This window comes from Strix uralensis, chromosome 1, assembly GCF_047716275.1.
Source record: "Strix uralensis isolate ZFMK-TIS-50842 chromosome 1, bStrUra1, whole genome shotgun sequence".
NCBI lineage: Eukaryota > Metazoa > Chordata > Aves > Strigiformes > Strigidae > Strix > Strix uralensis.
In genome coordinates, this window is record NC_133972.1 from 55,328,788 (window position 1) to 55,350,986 (window position 22,199).

Consider the following 22,199-nt stretch of genomic DNA (forward strand, 5'->3'; position numbering starts at 1 on the left):
CTCCCTGGTATAACTTTTAGATATTATATAGTCACTCAAGAACACTTACCAGTGAAAACAGTAAATAACAGTCTGCTTAAAATTTAAAATCATATCCCATACAGACATATTAAAAATGGACATTTCTTGCAGGTACTAAGATACGTCTACATTTGAGAAGGAAGAAGTGTAGAAAACTCAATTAACGTTTTTAAGTTTAGAGAAAATTTCTTAAGTCATTAATTAAAGTACATATAATTCTGCATTTAAATAAAATATTTCACCTCAATAACATTCTTTTTGCTGGATTTGTCCTTTGAGGCCCAGTCAATCAATGCCCCTTTGAGATCCACTGTAAATTCTGGCTTAGACTGATTGACACCAAACTTCTGGAAAAAAAGGAACAATCATGAAAAACTGAAAAACAAAGAATGAAACTCCTAACAGGTACACAGTCTTGCAATCCTCTAAATACAACATACATTATTTCCATTTATTTATACAACATAATACAAATACAGTACTTTGCCACAAACCAACAGGCATGATAGCAGGAAAACAAAAAACAAAACACAGACACAAAACACCCTTTAAGCATGCCTATTAAAAGCTGCTCAGCTTAAACCCCTTAAAATTCCATAACTTTAAATGCCAACCAGATTCCAGCAGAGCTCTTTTTCCCATCACAAATGGTAGAAGTCCATACAGCATTCGATTGTAGCTTGATTTTAGTCAAGATAGTCCCAAACTTTAAAGAAAACTAGCTAATAAGTAACTGAACAAAAAAATCCATTCTGTCAGTTAATCAATGGTTGCATACAAAACCAAAAATCAGACCAGGAACAGTAGCTTTACTAGACAGGAATCACATCCCTCCTGCTCTGAAAAAGCACTTGCAGTTTTTATATTTTCATAATATATGTATTTCCAACAATGCTTTTCACATTATTTTATATTCTTCTGTACCGTTTCTATTGCAATACTGGAGCATATCCTAGCAAGTATACAGAACTCAATTTCACTGTCTAGCTACTAAACAAACAGCTAATAACTGAAGTGATTTTTAAAAAAAGCATTTAACCCACAAGTAACACTTCAAAAAAATTGAAGGAAAACATCAGGGAGCTATTTTTACCTACTACTTTTACATTTATATACTACGTATCACAATTTGTTAAAATAGAGTACTTTTACTAGGGTTTTTACCTACACCACATAGCTTTGATCTATCATTCCTCAAGGAAACCAGTTCAACGACCCATACAAACAAAAAGCTCTAATTATGAGTAAAATAAGTAAGACACAGAGCAGGGAAAGCTGTAAGTCACTTGGCTGTAGCACAGAAATTTAATGCTGCAGTTCTAGGGGAAGCTTGTAGCATCTGATCCATCAGAAAGGTTCATTTCTACTTCTTTAAGAAGTCTTTGATGTGCGAATGCTGTTGATGTGACAGCTCTGGAGGCTATAAGCCCCGGGACAATCTCCTTGCTGCAAACACAAGTTCCCAGCCTGTACAAGAACAGCTGTATCCAAAGGGAGAAAAAACAGTTCAGAAAACAGAACTGATCTGCTGCTTCTGATTAAATTCCCAGCATGGATGTTAATTAATGCTAATTGTGTTTTAGGTAGGCTGTTTACCACTGGAAAATCTCCCTGCCTTGAGTCCTAAGGGCAATTAAGTGTTGAATGGAAAGTAGCATCTTAACTTCTTTATTTTACCTATGAAATATCAGAATAGGAGAATATTTCTAATTTACCCAATGCCAACCAGCACTTGGGAAAGAAAAAAACAACCAACCAACCCTTCTATTTCTAACTTAATTCTCAGATACCTCATCCAAGAACATTTCTTATCAATTATAGTAATGTTTTTGAGAGAGGCTCAGCTTAGCAGTGGAGCCCACAGGAAGAGGAACAATCTCTGGGCCATTATGGCTCTTGCAGTTGTAGGCAGCTATGCAGCAGCTGCCTATTTAAGAGAGATTCATGTAACTGCTTCACATAAAACCAATGTGCCCCAGCCACACACTTCCCGACAGCCTAGACCAATCTTGCTGTGTGCTGGGGGTGGGGGAGAATATCAATGTGTAGAGTTTGGCACTGGAGAGAGCAGGAGACTAGTGTCCAAGTCCTCTGCAGGGTCAGGGGAGATTCATTAAAAACTCCGCCCAGATGATTATAAGAACAGGAGATGACCTGCTACAGGCAAAATCAACAAACAACAACAAAAAATTTAACAGGTCACTGCTGTTTTGCCCCAAAAGGAAAGCCCTCCAATACATTAGCTTGCTGAATTCCCCATCTGACAGATCGCAGGACTACCTCGAACACCTTTGCACTCTACCCATCTTTTTGGCCCGACTCCCTTCAGCATTTCAGAGCAGCACAGAACAAGCCAAAAACTAGAAGCTAAATTTCTCAGAGGGGGAAAAAAAGAAGTCTTCTCCCGCTCCTTCAGACAAGCAGTACTCAAACTGCTGCGTGAGATCCAATGATGGGGAAACCCAAGCAAATAATCCAGTCTCTTTGAAAAGCTCCTCTGATATACCAATACATTATATACTCATCACAAACTTAACTTCTTTATTCAAAGAAATTTTAAGTTTAGCATGCAAGGCTCTCCTATGAGCTTTCCTGCCAAGGTTTTTTTCTGCTCCTGGGTGTATGAAAACAAGATGCCAGCAGCCATTTCCCTCCTTGAAAGCTTCCAGGAGCAAGTCCTGTACAGGGCTGCTCAGACCTTCTGCATACAAGGGTTAGCTAAAGGCAAATCAAACCCTCCTGAAGCAAGCAGCTTTTGTGGAGAGCAGTAAAAAGAAAACCTTTCCCTTTAGCATCTGCTGCCACCTAGACAAATTCTGCTTTTTCAAAACAGAGTGAACTACCAAGTCAGCACTGATCCAGATCAATTCAGCTCTTACTGAGCAGACACCTTATTCTTACTGATTTCTCTTTTGAGCTGTCTGGGAAGTTTGGAAAGCGCAGCAGTACGAGACAAAAAGCGGGAGAGGTCTATACATGGTGCTGCCAGCTGTCCTAAATATGAAGCTGTCCTGAGTCACTTCTAATAGCTTCTGCTAGAAAAAAAAGCAGAGTCCTGGGATGTGCTTATGTTAGTTATATGGCAGAGAGAACTACTTTTTAGAATGAATAGGGGGTTTGAGTTTTTTTTGCTTTAGACATAGTAGATGCTGTGTAGCTTAAGGACTGCCTTGAAGATGTGTGCTGCCATCAATAAATAGAAGGCCTTTTCAATCTTTTCAGGAGAGTTCTCAAAGTCCTGGAAGCCTCCACAGGACAAGCCACACAGTCTGTATTGTAATACATTCCAGCATTCTTTGGAAACAGAATTGGATGTTATTTATGGGAAGACTTTGGATGTACAAATGACACCTGCCATTGCCATAATTCTGTTTCTAATTAGAGTTGGGTAGAACATTTTAATTCCAAGTTCTCCTCACCCATGGATGGACTGGAGAAATAGGGCTGAGGAGACAGGTGCTCCTTTGTGGCTGGTAAGGGAGCTTCAGAACTTACAGCTTTAACAAAAACAGAAAAATGCATTCTTTACTGTCACAGCAAAATGATAAAAGGTTTTTGAAACCAGACTCTGGTAGGAGTATTTGCATTCCAAATAGTTTTCATGATAATCATCTGAGCTCCTGTATAATCAGCTGTGCAATACTAATGAACTGTAGTAACGTACATATAACATCCTTGGCTATAATAAACACAGTGGTATAACACAGCAAACAACAGTTTGCCCAGATGAACCTTGAAGACCATTTATTTTCTTGATGTCTGAGAAGTTTACCCAATTTTGGTTTACCACCACTGTAGCTGACACTGAAGACATGCACCTATTACAGAAGGTTGACAGATGAATCCTTCTAAGCGGTTACCATTTGGTGTGTTTTATGAAGCCCCATCACTAAGTTGGCAATAGCTATTGCAACTCACACCAAAAGTTGAGACACACCTTCTTTAAACAGTTGAAAATTTAAATTTCTGTGAGAAGACGTATTAAAAAAAAAAAAATCAGAATTTCCTTATAGAAAGTAACATTTTAAAGGATACCAAACTGTGTACAAATTATCAGTTCCAGGCTTTCAGATACATAGCAATGAATTTGACAAAGAAAAGGCAGTTGCATAATTTTTAGCACAAGATTAATTGAATAAGCCTGCAATTACTCCCCCACCCCCTCCCACCCCAGAAAAATATTTAAAAATTAAGGTACATTCTAGAAGTCTCATGAATCTTAACTAAGCTCAAAACATACAGTTCTCCCTCCACTCTTCAGGAAATACAAGCCAAGATACCAAAATAGTTTTAAACATCACCAATGTTTCAAAATCCTCAAGAAGTCAAATTACTGAAACATTGCTTTTAATGTCTTTAGCATATGATTTCTTCCATGAAAGCTTTAGTTTGATTCTGACAAGAGTGTTGAGAAAGTGATATTAAAAACCAATTATACAACCAGTCAAGCCTGTTTATTTCTTCTAACCCTATTATCATTATCTAAATTCTTCCTCATCCACCTTGAGCACAAGCCACCATATTACCTACCAACATTTTACCAGTTGCTGACGCAGCACTTCTATGCTCAGCATCTACACTTCAAACCATGACTACAGATGCTTACATTTTATATAGAAGAGTCCTACAAATTTACATGTACGTGGCATATAGCCAGAACATCCTTGAGCTCTTTTCCTTCAGCTTTTTACACATAACATTTACATTTTTGGGTATTCCAATTAGAGCTAGAATTAACCAACAACATGTACATCATTGTATCAAAGGTATCACAGGCATCTTACAAACATCCTAAATTAGTTGTGTTAGAGAATTAGACATAAAATATCTGTTAAAATACTGACCATATCATACTGTTCATTAGTCAATACACTAGTGGATCAAATAGTAGACAAATTTGGGATTATAATTCTGGCACTGATGAAGCAGAAGCAATTTTTACTTTGTTCCATTAGAACAGTTACAGGATTACTGCAATACACTTGTGTTAATTTGCACCTGGGATGACTTTCAGAAAACAGCAAACAGGATACACAGGTGTTATATGAAGTGACAAAACTTAAACCTTGGAAAAATTCAAATTTACTTTCAAGATTAGTGGTAAAGAGCCTTACAGTGACAAGAGGCATGCAACAAGAACACATACAGTGATAGCTGAAACTTGGTCAGCGTTTACATAGGTGACAGCAGGTCGACGACTGAGAGCATTTTTCCAAGAAGAAAGCAGCGAGAGCAAGAGCTCAGGAATTGAGCCCCCTTGGCAAAATGACTTGATGAGAAAAAGGAAGAAAATTGATGAAGTCACAAAACAATGCACACCAAAAAAAGATATGGTTATATCAATCACTAGATGAACACTAAACAAATATTCTTCTCATAAGATAAGAAATGTAATTCTTATCATATGTCAAACTGTTAGACTTGACTTCACCTTATTAAAATACTGACAGAAATTAAAGTTTGAGACGTGAGGTGGAATTTTTAACACCCCCAAAAAAGTTCCTACACAGAGGGCAAAGAGTGTGTGCTGAATATTTAATTATATATTTACAAAGTCAACTGTGAATATGCAGGTATACAACAGAAAGTCCTTGGAAGAGGTTCTCTAATATTTCCAGCTTCACCTTATTCTGTTCATACTGTTGATATTTGTTTTGCTGATCCAGCTCCAATACTTGACATATACCTGACAGTGTTGTACGGAAATACTGTGACTATGATAATTTAAGTGGAGCAAAAGTATCAGAAGAATTTATGCCTTTTTTCCCCCCACCAAATGACTGTATTTGGAAGGTGTAACACAACTTACACTAGTATTTCTAAGCAATAAACAAAAATTGTTATCTTTTATGGATAATTCATTTGGGCCCACATTCATTCCTAACAGTATCACACACTCATAAACAGTATCTTAGTTTAGCACTGTGTGTTTTAATGATATCAACATTTAGCTGCTGTTTTTTTGACCTACAGCTACATTTGGATTATTAGTAGCTGTAATAGTTTTTGGAACTTGATTAGTTTCTCAGGTGAAATTTTTTTACTTTCCAAACATGCATATACAGACTTTAGTTTTGTAAGTACTTTTTGAATCCTTCGCTATAAAAGTAAATTGCAGAAGTCAAGTGCAGCTCCTACCAGACAACATAATTTACCTTATCTCATGCCTTTATTCTTTTTCCTTCCCTTCTCTTTTCCTTCTGCTTGATCATTTTGCCCAACTTTACTCTTTCCATTCTCTTCTACCCCAGATGTTATTTATCCATCCTCACCCATTTTTTTCCAACCACCCCTTCTACAGCAAGGGAAGGGCAAAAAAAATTATGTTTACAGCTGTGAAACAAACTCAATGCTTTAGAAAAGAATTGACAATACCAATTCACTACCCAAAAAGAAGCACAGCAGGAAGAAGTGAGCCAAGTAGAAAGATCAGCAAAGCACAGCAAGACAACATACAAACTGGAATAACGAATACTGAATCTGACCTCTAGTTATTACAGCAGATCACAAGTCAGACCTCCAAAACTAGGTAAGTCATAAAGAACCATTTCTGTAACTATTTATGTAGGAATGCAGCTGAACAAATACAGCAAATTTAATTATAGTGCTATTAAATGAGAGATTATATAAAAATTGAATAATCATCAACATCAGTGTGATGTTTCTCTTAAGGTCTTCATCAGACAATGAAATAGATACAAATACTTCTCATGCACTATGCAGATATAAAACAAAATATGGAAGGCAAAGACTAAATACAACAACAATACTACATTATTCAAGTAGTCCAATGCAACAAGCCAAGTATCAGACTACTTTATTACATGTGTCACATTCAAAATTACCTGGAGTTTATGAAAAAATATCCAAGAATAGTAAAACAAACAGTTTAGACAAACACATCACTGAGGAATAGAAAAATATTTGTCCTGCAGCAAAAACTGTAAGTTTACAGGGCAACTGAATACCTCTATCAGTTTCTTACTTATCAAATATAAAAATGTTTCTGAAATACAAGAAAGTACACCTGGTTTTCTCCTCATTCTACACCATAATTGTTACATTAAGCTACTTTCCTGCGAATTTAAAGACACTTATTTTTTCTAAATTATGCGTGCATATCAGTATTAAGCCCTACAAATAAGAGGGCTTTAATTTATTGTGCTTTATGTGATTAACACTTAAATGAGGGTGAGGGTTGTTCCTGAGCTTACCCAGCCAGTTCCACTTCCTTGGGTTTTAGTGAACAGCAGTGATGAACCTTGTAATACTGCCCATGACGACATCCAATTCTTTCTGTAAATATTTGTAAACAAACATAAGATAAATTGACTTTGAAAGTAGATATTTAAACTGTCAATCATTGTTGCCCAGCTGGCCTGTATGTTAATGTACTTAACCATATATACGGTCATTAGTGCCATCAGCTAGTGTTAATTGCTATCATATTTGTAGAAGGGACCATATGTTAACAGTCCCAGCCTGACCATCAAAGTCTAAATCAAACAAAGCTAATTAGTAGTGGAAGCAATTCACCAAGAGGAACACCATACAATTATAATTTCAAAGGGGCTAATCTGGAATGCTCATCCTACTGTGTACTTAGTACATTATGCCAAAGTACTGCATAGTTCTGAAATTGATTGATCACATCTAACTGGGATGCAAGTGTCCCATGTTTATGTAATAAGCTCATTTACACTGGCAATAAAATACTCGCTACACATCTAAAAAAATGCAGAAAAAGAATAAATGAGTTGTTCCAGCTGTCTAACTATTTGCTTTTATGCCTGAATACCTGTCCTCCTGAGATTAAAAAAATGAAAGTCTTGACAAGACCTGACAATCTATTCCCATTGCCCAAACATGAATTATTATTCAACAGCTCGCAAAGTGACAGGACGGCCATGTTGCATCTTTCTGTACAGCAGCTCAGTAATCCAGATCAATGATTCCAATAGATGCCACACAAATGATGAGAGTATACTGTATTAGGAGAAGCTTACATGAGCCACTGTCCACCCTTTCCTACCAAGCTCTTGGGAACCAAACTGGGGGTGAGATGTGCTGCTCGGCTACACCGGACTAGGTCAGGGTGGCTTTGGACTATCAGCTGGGTACAGACTATTTAATCCTCAGGAAAAGCATGCTTCATGTATCAAAAGTCTGGGAAACACTGAACTACACAGTATTAGACTTAAAAGATTAAATTAAAAAAGTTATAAGTAAACAAAGTAAAAAGTAAACCGAATTAAAATCTGAGGATGTGCCACACTTATGCAGTATTTAACACAGATTTCTGGTGTTTTGCAAAGAGTCAAAGTGAGATGCCGTTACTTGATTATACATTATGATTTATAATGTAAATGCCTGCCTGTGAGGCAGACAAAGGAAGTTAGAAATGAGGTTATTCATCACCTACAGGGACATCAACGTTGGGTGATATATTCTGCTTCAAAACCTTCACAAGCAGAGAGAAGGAAGAATTAGGGAGCTCATGACATGTATACTCCTTGGAAATTAAAGCAGATGAAGCGGAAGTCTGAAAGCCCCTCTTACACTGATTCTACCCAAGGAACAAGACAGGCTATAACCTATACAGATTTTCTCTTAAACAAACAAATCAATACCATTTTAAAGAGCTGTCTCTCATCAGTACACCTTCAGGAAATCACTGCCCTGGCATACATGAACCTCTGGCTCTCTGAAGTCCACTATATTTAGCTCACTGGGAGAAACACATACTTTGGGATAAGGAAATTCTGTGTCCTACAGGAAAACATCTAAGGCTTAAAAAAATAAGATACTGCAAAACCCGGTATGCTGTTCTAATATAAAAGTCAGATACCTTACACAAACTCTTATGCACATGTACTTTTAGAAGTCCAAGACTTACCGAACTTTCTTCCCATTTTCTGTAATTTTTGTCACATTCAATAACCCGTACTTCTCTTGGCCCTATAAGATAGAGCAAAACATAACAAATACAGAAGAAAATCTTCTATTGCTATCAGGGCACTGAATTCAATCCCCTAAATAATCAGTTTCTGGCAATGACCCATCTTTGCCCATGTTATAACTTCAAGAAACTGTCTTAAGTCTATTTAAATATGCAGAGATCAGCAAAATCAAAATTCCTCTGGGAAAGTACTCATTACCATCCAGAGGATAAAAAGCTTTCCTTCTTCAAGGCCTAGGTTCTTCAGACAAGTCAAACTAAATAATTTGTGCTACTAGACAGTGGAAATTTTAAAAACATAAATTTATAATGGTTTGTATAATAGCACATTTATGTTTGTGCCCTTTACTAAAAAAAGGAGATGGCTGACAAACAAACAGCCTAAATTCTCTGAAAAAATTCTTCCAAGTTATTTTAACATAATTGCGTATTTTGAAAAAACATAATTTTTATGCATTTCAACGATAACACACTCATTTCAAAAACAGATGAGTGAAACATTTCTTTGATGTCCTATTTTTTCCTATCCCCAAGCAAAATATTACAATTTTAAACTACTTAGTTACATCTTGTTAATGAAAATCATTTATATTGGCATGTCTCTGTACAAATTTGGACATCAGTCAGTGAATAGTGGAAAAAGAACACCGCTGAACAAGAAGAGTATTTGCAAGTTTCAAATATTTGGAGTGAATATTTCTAGTTTCTATGCAAAAATAATAAAATATAAAGGAATTTATATAAAAGGATAATGATAAAAAAGAAAACCATAGATTTATACCATTTGTGACTCTCAAGATGAGGTAACTAATTCTATAATTTTCTCCTGTCACTCCAGCCTTGTCCAACCAGTGAATGGTGCTAAAGGAATGTTAAATTATTTTTTTTAAGCAATTCCTTTTCAGTAACACCTTGCAGCAGTTCCTAATTTAAGAAATAAGCTATTAGTTGAAACAATCAACTAGGGAAAGGAACCAAATTAGTTTTATCGTAACAAAAATGTCCTCAATTTTAGAACCAATGAAAATGAAGATATATTCTCTTCAGCATTCTCCTCTAAATCTCAAATTTAAGTGGCCCATAACTGCAGAATACAGTATCAAAGAGAAATTTTTTGCTGGAATACTACAACAACACTCTTCAAGATATAGATCTGTTTTTCATGAACCTTAAAAATTTTACCTGTCTCAAGCACAGCACATAAAATATAAAAAAGACATTTTCAAGGATGATAGTGTTTAGCTGGTGGTTCAGATATTATTTCAGTCCAAGTGGTAACTGCTACTCTTACTCAATCTAGTATCTCCATTAGGCTGGAATGCCTTCCCAAGCCAGTAATATATACATTGTTTTCCCAAACTGTTATTTTCAATAGAAGAAATGAGGCACTTCCCTCCCCCTCTTCCCAAGAAAAAAAACTAGCCCATTCTTACGTCACTTCATTTGTGATCCATGTAGACTACCACTAACAGTCCTATGCATTGCACCCTTCTAACAAAACTTTGGCTTTAGTAAGTGGAAGGGCTTGTCACCATCTTTCACAGTGATTGAGGAACCCATGCCCACTTTCTCAAATAAATTGTGGTTTTAATAAATTACTCCTGGTGAAAGCAGTGGGAATGCTCCAAAGAATTATTATTCAAAAAAGTATCATATGTCCTACTTCGCAGCAACACTAGGGGGTACTAATGGGAAAATTAATGTAATCAGGGAAAAGGAAGTGGAAAGCAAATTAAGTATCTAAATATACAAAAATTCACCAGCTTTCTTTGTAATATTCAAATCCCAGGGGACAGCTAAAGATACAGATCCTTGCTTTCTATTCTCTTTTAGAGTAGTGAGTTCTTGTACAAAATACAATTTTAATAATTCAAGGTCTGAGCCATATTTAAAGAAATTAGGATACATGCAGTAATAATTGCTTGTGTGTAAGGCTATCAACTATGCTTGCTTAATAAACAATGTTTATTTTATTGTGCAAAACTGTTTGAAGAGTTGTAAGGATGGATTAGCATGAATAAGCCAGAGAACCATTCCTCTGCATGCAAAGTAAGAATGAAACAGAAGTTGTGCCTTTAGTGCCCTGAGCTACCTACTAAACGGCTGCTAAAATTGGTCAAGGCATATATTTCAATGCTACTGTTGTACAGTTCCAAAATTTTAAAAAAATAAAAATTTGTAATTATTTCCCACTGCTTAAAAGCAATGATCACATTTAAAATATAAACTCAAGCAAAAAAATCTGTTAAACATTCATAACTAGTTTAACAAGCTTAAGTTTTCCTCCCAGTAGTTAGTAGAATCAAAACCAAAAAGACATAGTTTATTTAATGCCAGGTCCTCTATGTCTTTTCAAGGAGACTGAAACAGAAGGGAAAAATAAAGATATCAAATACTACAAACTATTACTGATTACTGACAGTGAGAGATTCTGTGGAGAGGGTGAGTTTGTTTCTGCTTTTACCTTCCAAGTTGCTAGGTGAGAAGTTATGACTCTTGGAGGAAGTAAACTGACTTCTATATAATTTGACATAACTTTATACCACAGTGCATTTTTAACTTAGTCTCCTATCACCAAAGACATTTACCTTTTTTTCTGAAAGCACAGCTGGATACAATGCATTCCTTTTAAAATGTAAGGCCTTCAAATAGTTTTATCCCATTATTTTTCTCAATAACAAGCAGGCTTACCCTCAATTCTCTAATCATGAATAGCCCAGTTTCTACAACATCTACTTATCTATTTAAACACTTTGCATACTGACTGTGGCTTGATGCTTTGGTGAAGAAGGAGAGGACTCATTTTCAGGAAAACTGGCCTTAGAAGCAGTTGATGACTCCTATAAAATTCAAACAGGTAACAGAAGTTATTCTCTTTCTTACAATTCTTTTAATTTTTCTTAACCCTGAGGTACTTTATATATACACATTCACACATTACAAAATAGTGTACTTTTTTTAAAGCATTCATGATATTCTCAGATAACTGTATTATAAGTCTGATTACTAAACAGTGTTCTTACAAGATTTACAGACAACACTCAAACTGGGTTAATTAGCACATATCCATTTGCAAAAAATATTAATACCTACATTTTAGAGCAAAGCTTTCATCCTTATTAAGGGGCAGATTTTTTATATGACATAGCTATCAAATTATGAAGCACATTTATAATACTAACTTATTACAGGGCACCATATAATAAATACCAAGATTTTAAAGAACAGATTATGTCTCTCTGGTTAGTAAATACAAGATTAGTACAATAAATTGTTCTATATGTAGAGAAGCATATACCAGCTCTATTAATTTTTGTGAGTCATGAACATTAATTTCCTTACAATCAAGCACTGAATTTCTAGATATTCAGGTTTTTGTTTTAAACTAGATGTTAACTACAGACCAAAAAGAAGTAGTAAATCTCTGGAAACTAGAAAAACGGCCCATCCAGAACAAAAAAGGAACGCATGTTTCCTCTAAAGTAATGATTGCTCTGCACAAATACACCACTTGAAAATCTGGTAAAGAATTTCAAACAGAAGAAAAACATCACTTGTTCTCTGTTACTGTTAACACATTTCTCCCCCTGCCTCTTTAATTCCCTTGATAGCTCTCCTAAAGTCAGTTTGCTTTTCCAGCATTACATAACACTGCACATCCGTGCTTTAAAATTCACTTGTAAATCTACCTATAGAAGTGGCCCACTGGTTATTTTAGTAGCCTAACAGAGAACATTAGCAATCCTAAGAACAGCCTAAATGTTCTGTATTTTCAGATATCCGTAGGGAGGGGGAAAAAAAGTTCAAATAAAGGAAATCAACATCGTCTACCCCAAGAAGGTATTATTTCCTCTGCTTACCAACTTGTTTAGCTGATAACTATATACAGATATGTGCCACAGCCAATAAATGGTTAACACGTACATTCGATATCAACAAATTCTTATCAGCCATGGCAACCCATACTTTCACTTTTAAGCACTCTTTTGACTGGCCTATTTTCATAGAATTGAGTTCTGTCATTTTCCCAGGAAAAAAACAAATAAGGAAAATAAAAAGAACAGTTTCCCTAGGAGTCAGCTAAAAAAGCTAACTTAGGGCTGATATGCCTATTCAGACAAATACCAGTTGTTGTTCTTACTATTTCATTCTGACTTTGAGATAGCTTTCATACACTAAGCAACTCTGGAACAAGAAATCCAGTATTTGTGGTCATGGACTAGTCCCTTTCCACATATTAATTTAAAGAAGAATATATAACTGTGTGCCTGCCAGCACAGTGGTAATAAAACAGGTGCATCAATGCACTAAACAGATTTTGCCTTTCCACAAAACACTAGTTTACTGCTCCTCTATACATTTTTAATTTTCTCAAAGCATTAACATCATATTTTATATGAAACTATATAGTCTTCTTATTGCTAAAAAATGCATGCTGCCTCCATGTTTTGAAGCCATTAAAGAAACTTTAAGCTACTGACTTAGGCTTTACAAGTATGGCTCAAATACAGTTTCTTTTGGTTATTACACCAGGCATTTGTACACTTTCATGCTTGCTTCACTAGGTTTAAGGTCTAGGCATTTGAACATTGGAGTCTTGAAGAAAAGTAAACAGTTCCACTTATTCACTGTTTTACAAGAGCTTCTTTGTTCAGTGCAGCACTACATAAAGGTTGTTCCAAAACAGAAGTAAATCTTACACCAAAAAATAAAAATTTAACTCTTCCCTAAACTGTACATGAGGCTAGAAGTGTCCACTCAGCTTTGATCTATCAGGACGCCATCTAGACTGTCTCTCATGAAGTGCAAAAGGATGCATAAGGAGGAGTAGGGCGGGGAAAGGAGCTCTAGAGGGGACTTCAGAATCACTTGAGCTAAACTAATGCCTACAGGTGCACAGTCTCCAGCCAAGCACAGCTCACTGCCTCCTCAGCACCACATATGATATATTCTAAACTGACAGCTCAAAAGCTTAAGATAAAATCCAATAAATCCTATTCTTAGGAACTAAGTCAACTCATGACAACCCACTCTCCTATACTCCATTTCAACCTGGAAAACCATTAGAAGTATATAAACGGGGGTGGGTGGGAAGACTGGCTGGCAGTCCATCACTGCTCAGGGACTGGCTGGGCATCGGTCAGCAGGCAGTGAGCAACTGCATTGTACATCACTTGTCTTTTCTCAGGCTTGATTTCTCTCTTTTTGTTATCTTTATTTCCATTACTACTACTGCTACTACTATATTTTATTTCACTTATTAAACTGTTCTTATTTTAACCCAGAAGTTTTACTTTTTTTCCCCAATTCTCCCTGTCCCACAGCAGGGGCAGGGTGGAGTGAGCAAGCATCTATGTGGTGTTTCGTTGCCAGCCATGACGTACCAGAAGCAACAGGTCAATCAAGTAACATTGTGGGCAGCAGATCCATTTTCATTGCAACTACTGTGTTTTGTCCATTTAGTTTTGAATATAACATCTGTGATTACACAGGCCCACTTAAAAGACTTTTCTCCATACTCCCAAATCTACATTGATTTCATTTTTCCCTGTATCTTTAGAAAAAGGGAGCTTACAATGTCATTTCCTGGTAGCTCATTCTGAGTAACCCGTGCTAAGACTTCAGCATTAACAAGTATTTCAGTTTCCAAGAATCTTAGGATGGACTGCTGAAAGATTACTGAAAACAGCAAGTCACCATCCTACAACACCTGCTTCAGTTCCTCTCCGCTCAGCTCACATCAACACTTCTAACCCCCAGGTAGAAAGAATGTCCCAGCACAAGCAGAAATGACTGGGACAAAAATCAAACTGGAGGAAGACAGGCAGAGGGAGAGCAAGGGAGAGGCTCTGTCTCCTTGTTGGCCTAAACAGAATCTGTTACTGTACAGCCCAAAATAGACTATCAAGAACATGCCCTAAGAATGGACAGAAAACAGCTTTTGTTGTTACTGACCAGCAGCTCTTTCCAGACTAAACACCCAGCTCAGCTCCTGACAGGATCAAAGCCAAGCATTTCAGCACTTCCAATACTGTCCTCTGTCCTTCAACAACAATATTACAACCCTGCTGTAACCACCCACAGCTTTTCCTCTTTCTTTATTACAGTGGAGGTCAATGGAACAGGCATTAAAGTGATAGATCCACTGTATACTACTACTATTTACATCTTTAAGGCATAGTTTTTACTTTAGCAAGTGCAATTTTTATTTCAATTCTATGAATATTTCAATTATTCATCTGCAATCTTGCAAGTGTATTCCTACTTGTGTTTCCTATAATTAAAACATCCAGGCATTAAATATCACTATACCTTACATGAGAACCTCACCCACATCCATAATTCTTGAATTCAAACTCTACTTACACTCCATAGTCTAAACTGAATTGGGAGATTCCCAATTATAAGTAAAATGGCTGTACACACCAAACCCTGAACAAACACTAGTTGAAATACTTCAAGGGTAAAAAGAAAAAAGACCTACTACTCACAAAGTAGCAGCAGTAAAGTTACCAAACAGGCCTTGGCTTCTCTAATGTTATACACAATGATACAACAAAATATAAGAAAAGAGATTTCAGAAATTCATGCATACTCATCTGTTAGATTAAATAGTTCACATATCAGAAACAGTTGGTATTCCAGCATGCTGTTTAACTTGCTCCTACCTTATCATTGGTGTCCAACACAATTGTGCTGTGCCTCCACTTTGTTAAAACTATTGGTTCTTGTAGCCTCCTGTCCAGACTCCTACTCTTTATTATATCTCTCTGCTGCTGTGGTGAAGCATTATACTAAAGAAGAGAAAAATCAAACTATAAGTAGAATTTAATTCATGCAAACAAGACCTGGACATACCATTTATACACCTTAAAAGTGCAAGCTTTCAGGTTCCCAATGTCATCCAAGGATGTGGAAATAGCCTTGGTTTTATTTTGCATTTAGTCTTCAGAACTGTCCTTTCTGCTGTAGTCCTCTCTAAGGCAGTAACTAAGATTGGCCTGTTGGGATAATACTCTCCACTGGCAGAGAGATGTTTGATTTCTTGTGCAACAACCTACTGTTGGTTTTGCAATCAACCAGCATATTGAGAACCATCAAGGAATTAGAATACAAGATTTAAACATTCACTCTTCATTTTGCACCAACAGTACCATACCACCTGTCTAGCTCTCATGTAAGAAAAGGAAAACCCCATTATCCTGCAGTAAGGTATTTAGATTGAGAGTTATGATTGCCTGGATACAATTCTCCTTGACCCAAAGGTTTGGGATGCCTAAGAGAGGAGACACAGGGTGAGGACTTGGTTTTTCAGAATAATCACATCAGATTACTAATCAAAGGATTTCCTGGTGTGGAATGTACATAAGCATGGAAAGTAACATTTAGTAGGAAATAATTTTAAGACTCAGTAGAACTGTAATAGCCAAGGAGAGAACGGATTTATCCTAACATGGGTTTTCTAATAACTCAAGAGCATCCAAAGATGCACAGGCTGAGAAGATGTGATGGACATGAGGAGGACCCAGCATTTAATTAGATGTCACCATTGCAACACACTTATTAGTAGCATTGCCATTTTAAATCATCACCACCAACACTGAAGTAGCATTATAAAGAAATATAAAAATATTTCAAACACTGTTTAATGCTGAAAATACAAACAAGAAAAGGCAACATCAATGTATGAGGTTTTTTTAAGTCATTAAAAAAATCTCATTATTTCTATTCAGCATCAGAAGACTAAAATCTGCACAGAGAAACATTAGGCAGTATTGAGGAGTCAGGTAAAGGACTAGAATCCACTTGGTAAGAAGTAACAAAGGAAAGTCAAGTGCCCTTTTTATTTAAAAAGTCTAAAGCTGTAATCCTTGCAAGCACATTGAATTCTACAGTTTTGTTACTAATTCCTACTGTAAGCTCGGAGCCTCAGGTAACCTATATCTACACATACCAACAGAGCATGGCAATGTTTAACCTAAATAACATAAATGCTAAATTTAAGCTGAACTGCGTAACAGTTACATTATTGCCCAAATAAAGAACCAGCATTACTACTACCACAGCAGACACTATGCTTGTGCTAGCTTTGTGTTTTACTATGAATTAATGCTCAAATAAGTCAACAGATGCTAAAAAGGTAAGTAACTTTAGTGTTTCATTACATTATTTCAGTATGTACAAGAGTAGTAAAACACTCCCAGGTGAATGGATCTTGCAGTACTGAGAATAAAATTTGGCAGTTCATGTACAGACAGAAATGTATTGGTTATCATTGCAGAAACTCACTTCTGAAATAGCACTGACTTTGTAGTGGGTTCAGCACATTTACACTCACATGACAACTGCTTTCTTACAATGGTGAGGTTTAAGCAACTCTCAGTTCGTCCCCCTGTTAAATCAAAAGCTGAACCATCATTCATGCTGCAAGGAATCTTAATACTAGCTTACATTCTTGTTATGGCAATATCCACCCTGCAGATGCTCCTACAACTCAAGCTGTGGCAGGAAGCTAAGCAATATGCAGCAGAACTGCCCACCCATATTACAACTAAAATCTAAACCATTTTCAGTGAAACTATGTCTAAATCACAGAAGGTTGCCAAAACCAGCATTCCTTACAGCAGTTAACGCATTTAAGTGAGAAATTCAAACATATTTCTTGCTATGAAACAGAACCATTTACTTCAGAAATAGATTTACACTTCAGTGACAGTGGTGAATATTATTTATGGGAAATCTCCATGCACTTTCCATTTGAGAAACTCAAGGAACTTAACTTTAAACAGTCAAAGACTTATTTTAAAGTAATCTATCTTGAATTTAAGTCTATGTTAAGAGTTAGGACATGGACACATGCATAATTACAGGTGATCTGTATTTAAAAGGTGCCTTTGATACCATCACAAGCCATCAGGAGTTAATTTATCTAACAGACATCCATCCTGAAGGAGAAAGGACCCGTAAAGTAGTATGAAATTCTAGTTTTACAAAACATATTTAACAAGAAAGCAAAGCAACCCTATACGGAGCTCATTAACAAAGCACTGCTAACAACTCAGGAACACTTCAGCTATATGTATCTTAGCAGCTTAAATAATTTGCATTGGTGATACAAACAGTGTTAGTAAACTGACAAGTCTTTAAAGGGAACACCTGACATTTTTTCCCCATTTTCTAACAATAGAGGCATCAAGTAAACATTTTGGGGTTGGAACTAGGTGATCTTTAAGGTCTCTTCCGACCCAAATTATTCTGATTTTTTGCTCAGGTGTTTATGTTGTGGGGTTTTGTTTGTTTGTTTGTTTTATTCATTACAAATAGCAGAACACACTACTAAGGGGGGAAAAAAAGAAAAAGCTTATGCATTTCTCGGCTCAAGACAAGCCTCCGCTTTTAAAATAAATTAATTGATCTGTGATCTCCAAAGAGAATCACAGTGTGATACAGATACTGTTTCAGACTCTGCATTATCAGACGGAACTAGCCATCCTCTAGATCAGGTAGAGTCCACTAGCTAGAGAGAAGCAGTCAGAGCTAGTAGCCTAGCCAGGTCAGACACCACCCCTCATACTCTGGTCTGCCCCCACCCAATCTTCCTTAGTTCAGAAAGCCTTGCAGAACAATTTCAGGTCAGATTCATTTACTGACACTCCATAGGACTCCTACCTGCAGAGCTGTTGCCTCTCCTACAGGCATTTACATTTCCCAGTGTTTATCAGCAACAATAAGCAACTAGGTTGGGCTCTCCTTCCCTCATGCAAAATCTTATTTTTACGTGACTAAGCAGGCTTTCTATGCCTACACCTTGGTGTAAACTTGAAGACAGAGATCAGGCAAGGGCCACACTTTGCAATAAAACTGACCCATTCAAGCCTACACATCAGGCAATCTCTGCTACACCATGTACCTTAATAGTATCTTCTTAGGGTGCAATATTATTTTCTTAATTCTAATGCTTCTGATAATGTAGCACACAACTCCAAATATACACACTACTGCTGCTTGAAAAATCCTCCACAAACTCAAATTTGTCCCATTACATTAACCCCTCCAGCACATCACCTCAGTTTGTTCCCCATTTCACCGGGAGCATCTCCTATGAGGAAGGGAGGACATGAGCGCGTTCTTCACACTCTGACTGCATGCACCAAGTAACACAGACTTCTTGTTATAACAGCTCTTAGCGTAGGGTAAGGACACCAGTGGTGTAAATTTAGGTCACACAGGGTTATTGTCATTGCTGAATTTGTTCAATGCCTTCACCAGCTACTTAAAAGCTTTCTTTGTCTCTGTATAAAATTTTCTAACCCTCTCATCTGGCTGAGAGATTTATATTTAATTTTAACCGAGCACGGCACAAGGCTCTGTCCTAGCCTAATTGTGACTGAAATAAATGTAACACCTCTGAGTTATTTGTAGCAGTTGTCCGCATTCTTATAGAGACACAGATCTGTCAAGATTTAAGAAACAAAAAAAAGATTATTCTTGGTTTGCATTAACAACATCCTCATTCAGATGAAAGGAACTGGGTGGGTGAAGGGAGAAAAGAGTGGGAAGCAACCAACAGTGAGAGCTAGCAAATTCCCTGAAGTTAAGCATTTTACTCTCCCATCTTGCAATCAGAGATCAAAACAGCAGCATTTAAAAATACTCTGATATCCTAGTACTCTTTAGCACCTTATATGGTCTACCATGTTATTTGCAGTTATCCCAATAGACTGTCTGAAATAAAAGACTTTTTTTAAAAAAAAATTTAAATGTTGCCTCAACACAAATCCACTCTTTAGTGCTACTACTGTCACTGGCTTGGAATAAACTTTTTTGTTGCTGCGATAGACCTAACACCTATGTTACAGCTTTCGCTTTTCTTAACTAAATCAGTAATACATTTTTCCTAAACCTACATAAATAAATAAGTCTTTTTAAGGACTTCATTCTATTTCTTTCTCTAGGGCAAGAAGATTCCTCATTCTCTACCATAGGATGTCTGGATGACAGCAGTTGAAGGCATCAGCTGCACTGAAGGAACAGAACCTATGCAGAAGGAGAAGACCACTGGGACAAGCAGTGCTACCTCAAATGCACAAGTGATTGAAAGACACATCTTAGATAACCCACTTGGTTCTCTTTTCTGCCTTGGACATCCATTGCTTCACCTTCTAACCCTCAGGATCACTACGATGGCTGATCTTTGAAGAAGAGCTCCAAGTCAGCACTGATTGTCACAGGTCCTGCTGCTTGCCCAAGAAAAAGCTGGGGGCACTTTCACCCCCCTCTCACCTTATTTGGAAAGAGGGGAGGGGGGTGGGAACCACCAAATATCAGGACAAATGAGGAAGACCAGACCAGGCCTCTTGAGTACAAATACACACATTAAAGAGAAAGGGGGGAAAAAAAAAATCTGACTGCCTTCTCATACTTACCTCAGGTTTGTCATATCACTTGCACTTTTGTCCTTAAAAACCATCTAGATCCTCAAATCGGCTGAGACTGTCTCAACTCTTGCCAAGCAATCCCCAATTTTGACAAGAACATGAAGATGATCTATTATTGCTAATGATAGTGCACTGACTTACACAGTGTGTTACCCCAAATCAAGTAGCACTGCTCAGAACAAGACAAATTTACCGTAAGGCAACCAGGCCTTATTTACATGTTCTCATATTTGTTTTCTTTCAGCATTTGATTGCATAGTATCTTTCTCATATTACCTGCATCACGTTTTGTTTTAATTTTTCACATAGCATGCTCTGTTTGACAGCGTTCAGGTCTCCAGCAGGAAAATCATTCACCTGAGTATCAGAATTGAGGCCCCGGAGCTCATACTTGACATTGACAATGCACAGAGTGAATTAGCAGTCTGCTGGTCTATTAAGACTGCCAAAAATGAAGCTACTCTACTTAGTGCTTCCTCTGTGGATACAGCAAGGGGAGCTAATGCTGCAGGAACTTCTGAGATGAGAAAGTATAATTTCAATATCACAGTCTGTAAATATTAACACCAAAACTGAGTTCACTCCAGAGGCTTATTTATAGCAGATGCATTTTCTTTCAAAGTCTACTCATGTTGTTATGCCAGCTATCAGCCTAGGAACGCATTTTGAAGATCTGAGAGACCGCTTGTGCCAAAAATTTTTATTAGGTTGTCCTCTCCAGCTTCCCTTTGAGCTACTTATTCAATATTTATTACATAATTATCAATATGATGAAGCGAGGAAAACTACCTTTTTAAACTTTAGAAATCAGAGAGTTCTCATTCCCTGAGATCAATTTCACTCCTGTCTCCCCCCATAATACAGATTTCTCATTTGCTTAAATTATAAAACTTGTACTAGAAAACTATGTTTCTGGAATAGGATTGTAGCCTTTCTCAACACAATTTAGGTACTATTCATTCACCACACACAAAATAAACATTTTATCATAGCGACCTAGGAAGGAATGAACTTATTTGCTGGTTTATTTCTTCTTCTTCTTCCACCCCAATAATTGCAAGAACCAACAACTGAATGCAGCAGAATGCATAAGCGTAGGAGAAAACTCAGTCTTTTGTGAGACGTCATACTAATTATGGTTAAATATTATTACCCATTTTAAAGAAAAATTCAGGATGTTGTTCACTTCCACTGCAAAAAGCTGGGTCACACTCACGGGGAGCCTTATTAAGACTTTTCAGCAGTTGTCAAAGCTACTCCATCTGAGACTCATCTTTAGCCAGAGGCATTCAGCTATCCTATATGTTATTTAAATATACATGACTGGAGGGTTTTCTGTGAGACTGTCTGAAGTAATCTGTTTTGTAACTGCCCTCCCTCCCCATCATACCCCCTCATAATTTTTCACACATACCAGAATACTGGAAGTGTTATTCCCAAGAATGTTCACATTTACAGCTAATGCTATAACAGTGAAGATTTTTAATGTTATAGCATTTTCTCAGCTAATGTACTATCTCCAGAAACCTCCAGATTTTTAGTTCTAATGAAGTCCAGATTATAAAGAACCATGTAACAAAAGGATTCTCTTCTTTTTCTGGTTTAACAGCACTACATGACTATGCTATTCCATCACTTTATTTCACAACAAATTTTGGAAGGCAATATTTGAAGTAAATACACTGGGGGGAAAAAAAAATGGCCAAGAGTAGGGTTTCTTCCCTAGTAACTTAATTTTCATATAAACAAGAGTTACAATGATGAAGTCTTTCTATTGTTTT

At 36.8% G+C, this 22,199-nt stretch overlaps 1 protein-coding gene across 16 annotated transcripts in view; it reads right to left on the reverse strand.

The window, feature by feature from the left end:
* ARHGAP12 (Rho GTPase activating protein 12) overlaps window positions 1–22,199 on the reverse strand; it is an 81,149-nt gene that overhangs the window by 13,455 nt on the left and 45,495 nt on the right. For 8 of the 16 annotated variants that reach the window (XR_012628805.1, XM_074867362.1, XM_074867335.1 and 5 more), the window contains 6 exons: window positions 15,649–15,774; window positions 11,746–11,820; window positions 8,918–8,979; window positions 7,236–7,317; window positions 5,168–5,290; window positions 264–368 (listed from right to left, as the gene is read on the reverse strand). Coding sequence is in view for 15 of the 16 variants with exons in the window: in XM_074867362.1 (XP_074723463.1) it covers window positions 264–368; window positions 5,168–5,290; window positions 7,236–7,317; window positions 8,918–8,979; window positions 11,746–11,820; window positions 15,649–15,774 (573 nt within the window). In the remaining variant the exon portion in view is untranslated. The remainder of the gene's footprint in view (window positions 1–263; window positions 369–5,167; window positions 5,291–7,235; window positions 7,318–8,917; window positions 8,980–11,745; window positions 11,821–15,648; window positions 15,775–22,199) is intronic. The other 8 variants (XM_074867315.1, XM_074867393.1, XM_074867407.1 and 5 more) reach the window with 4 other exon arrangements.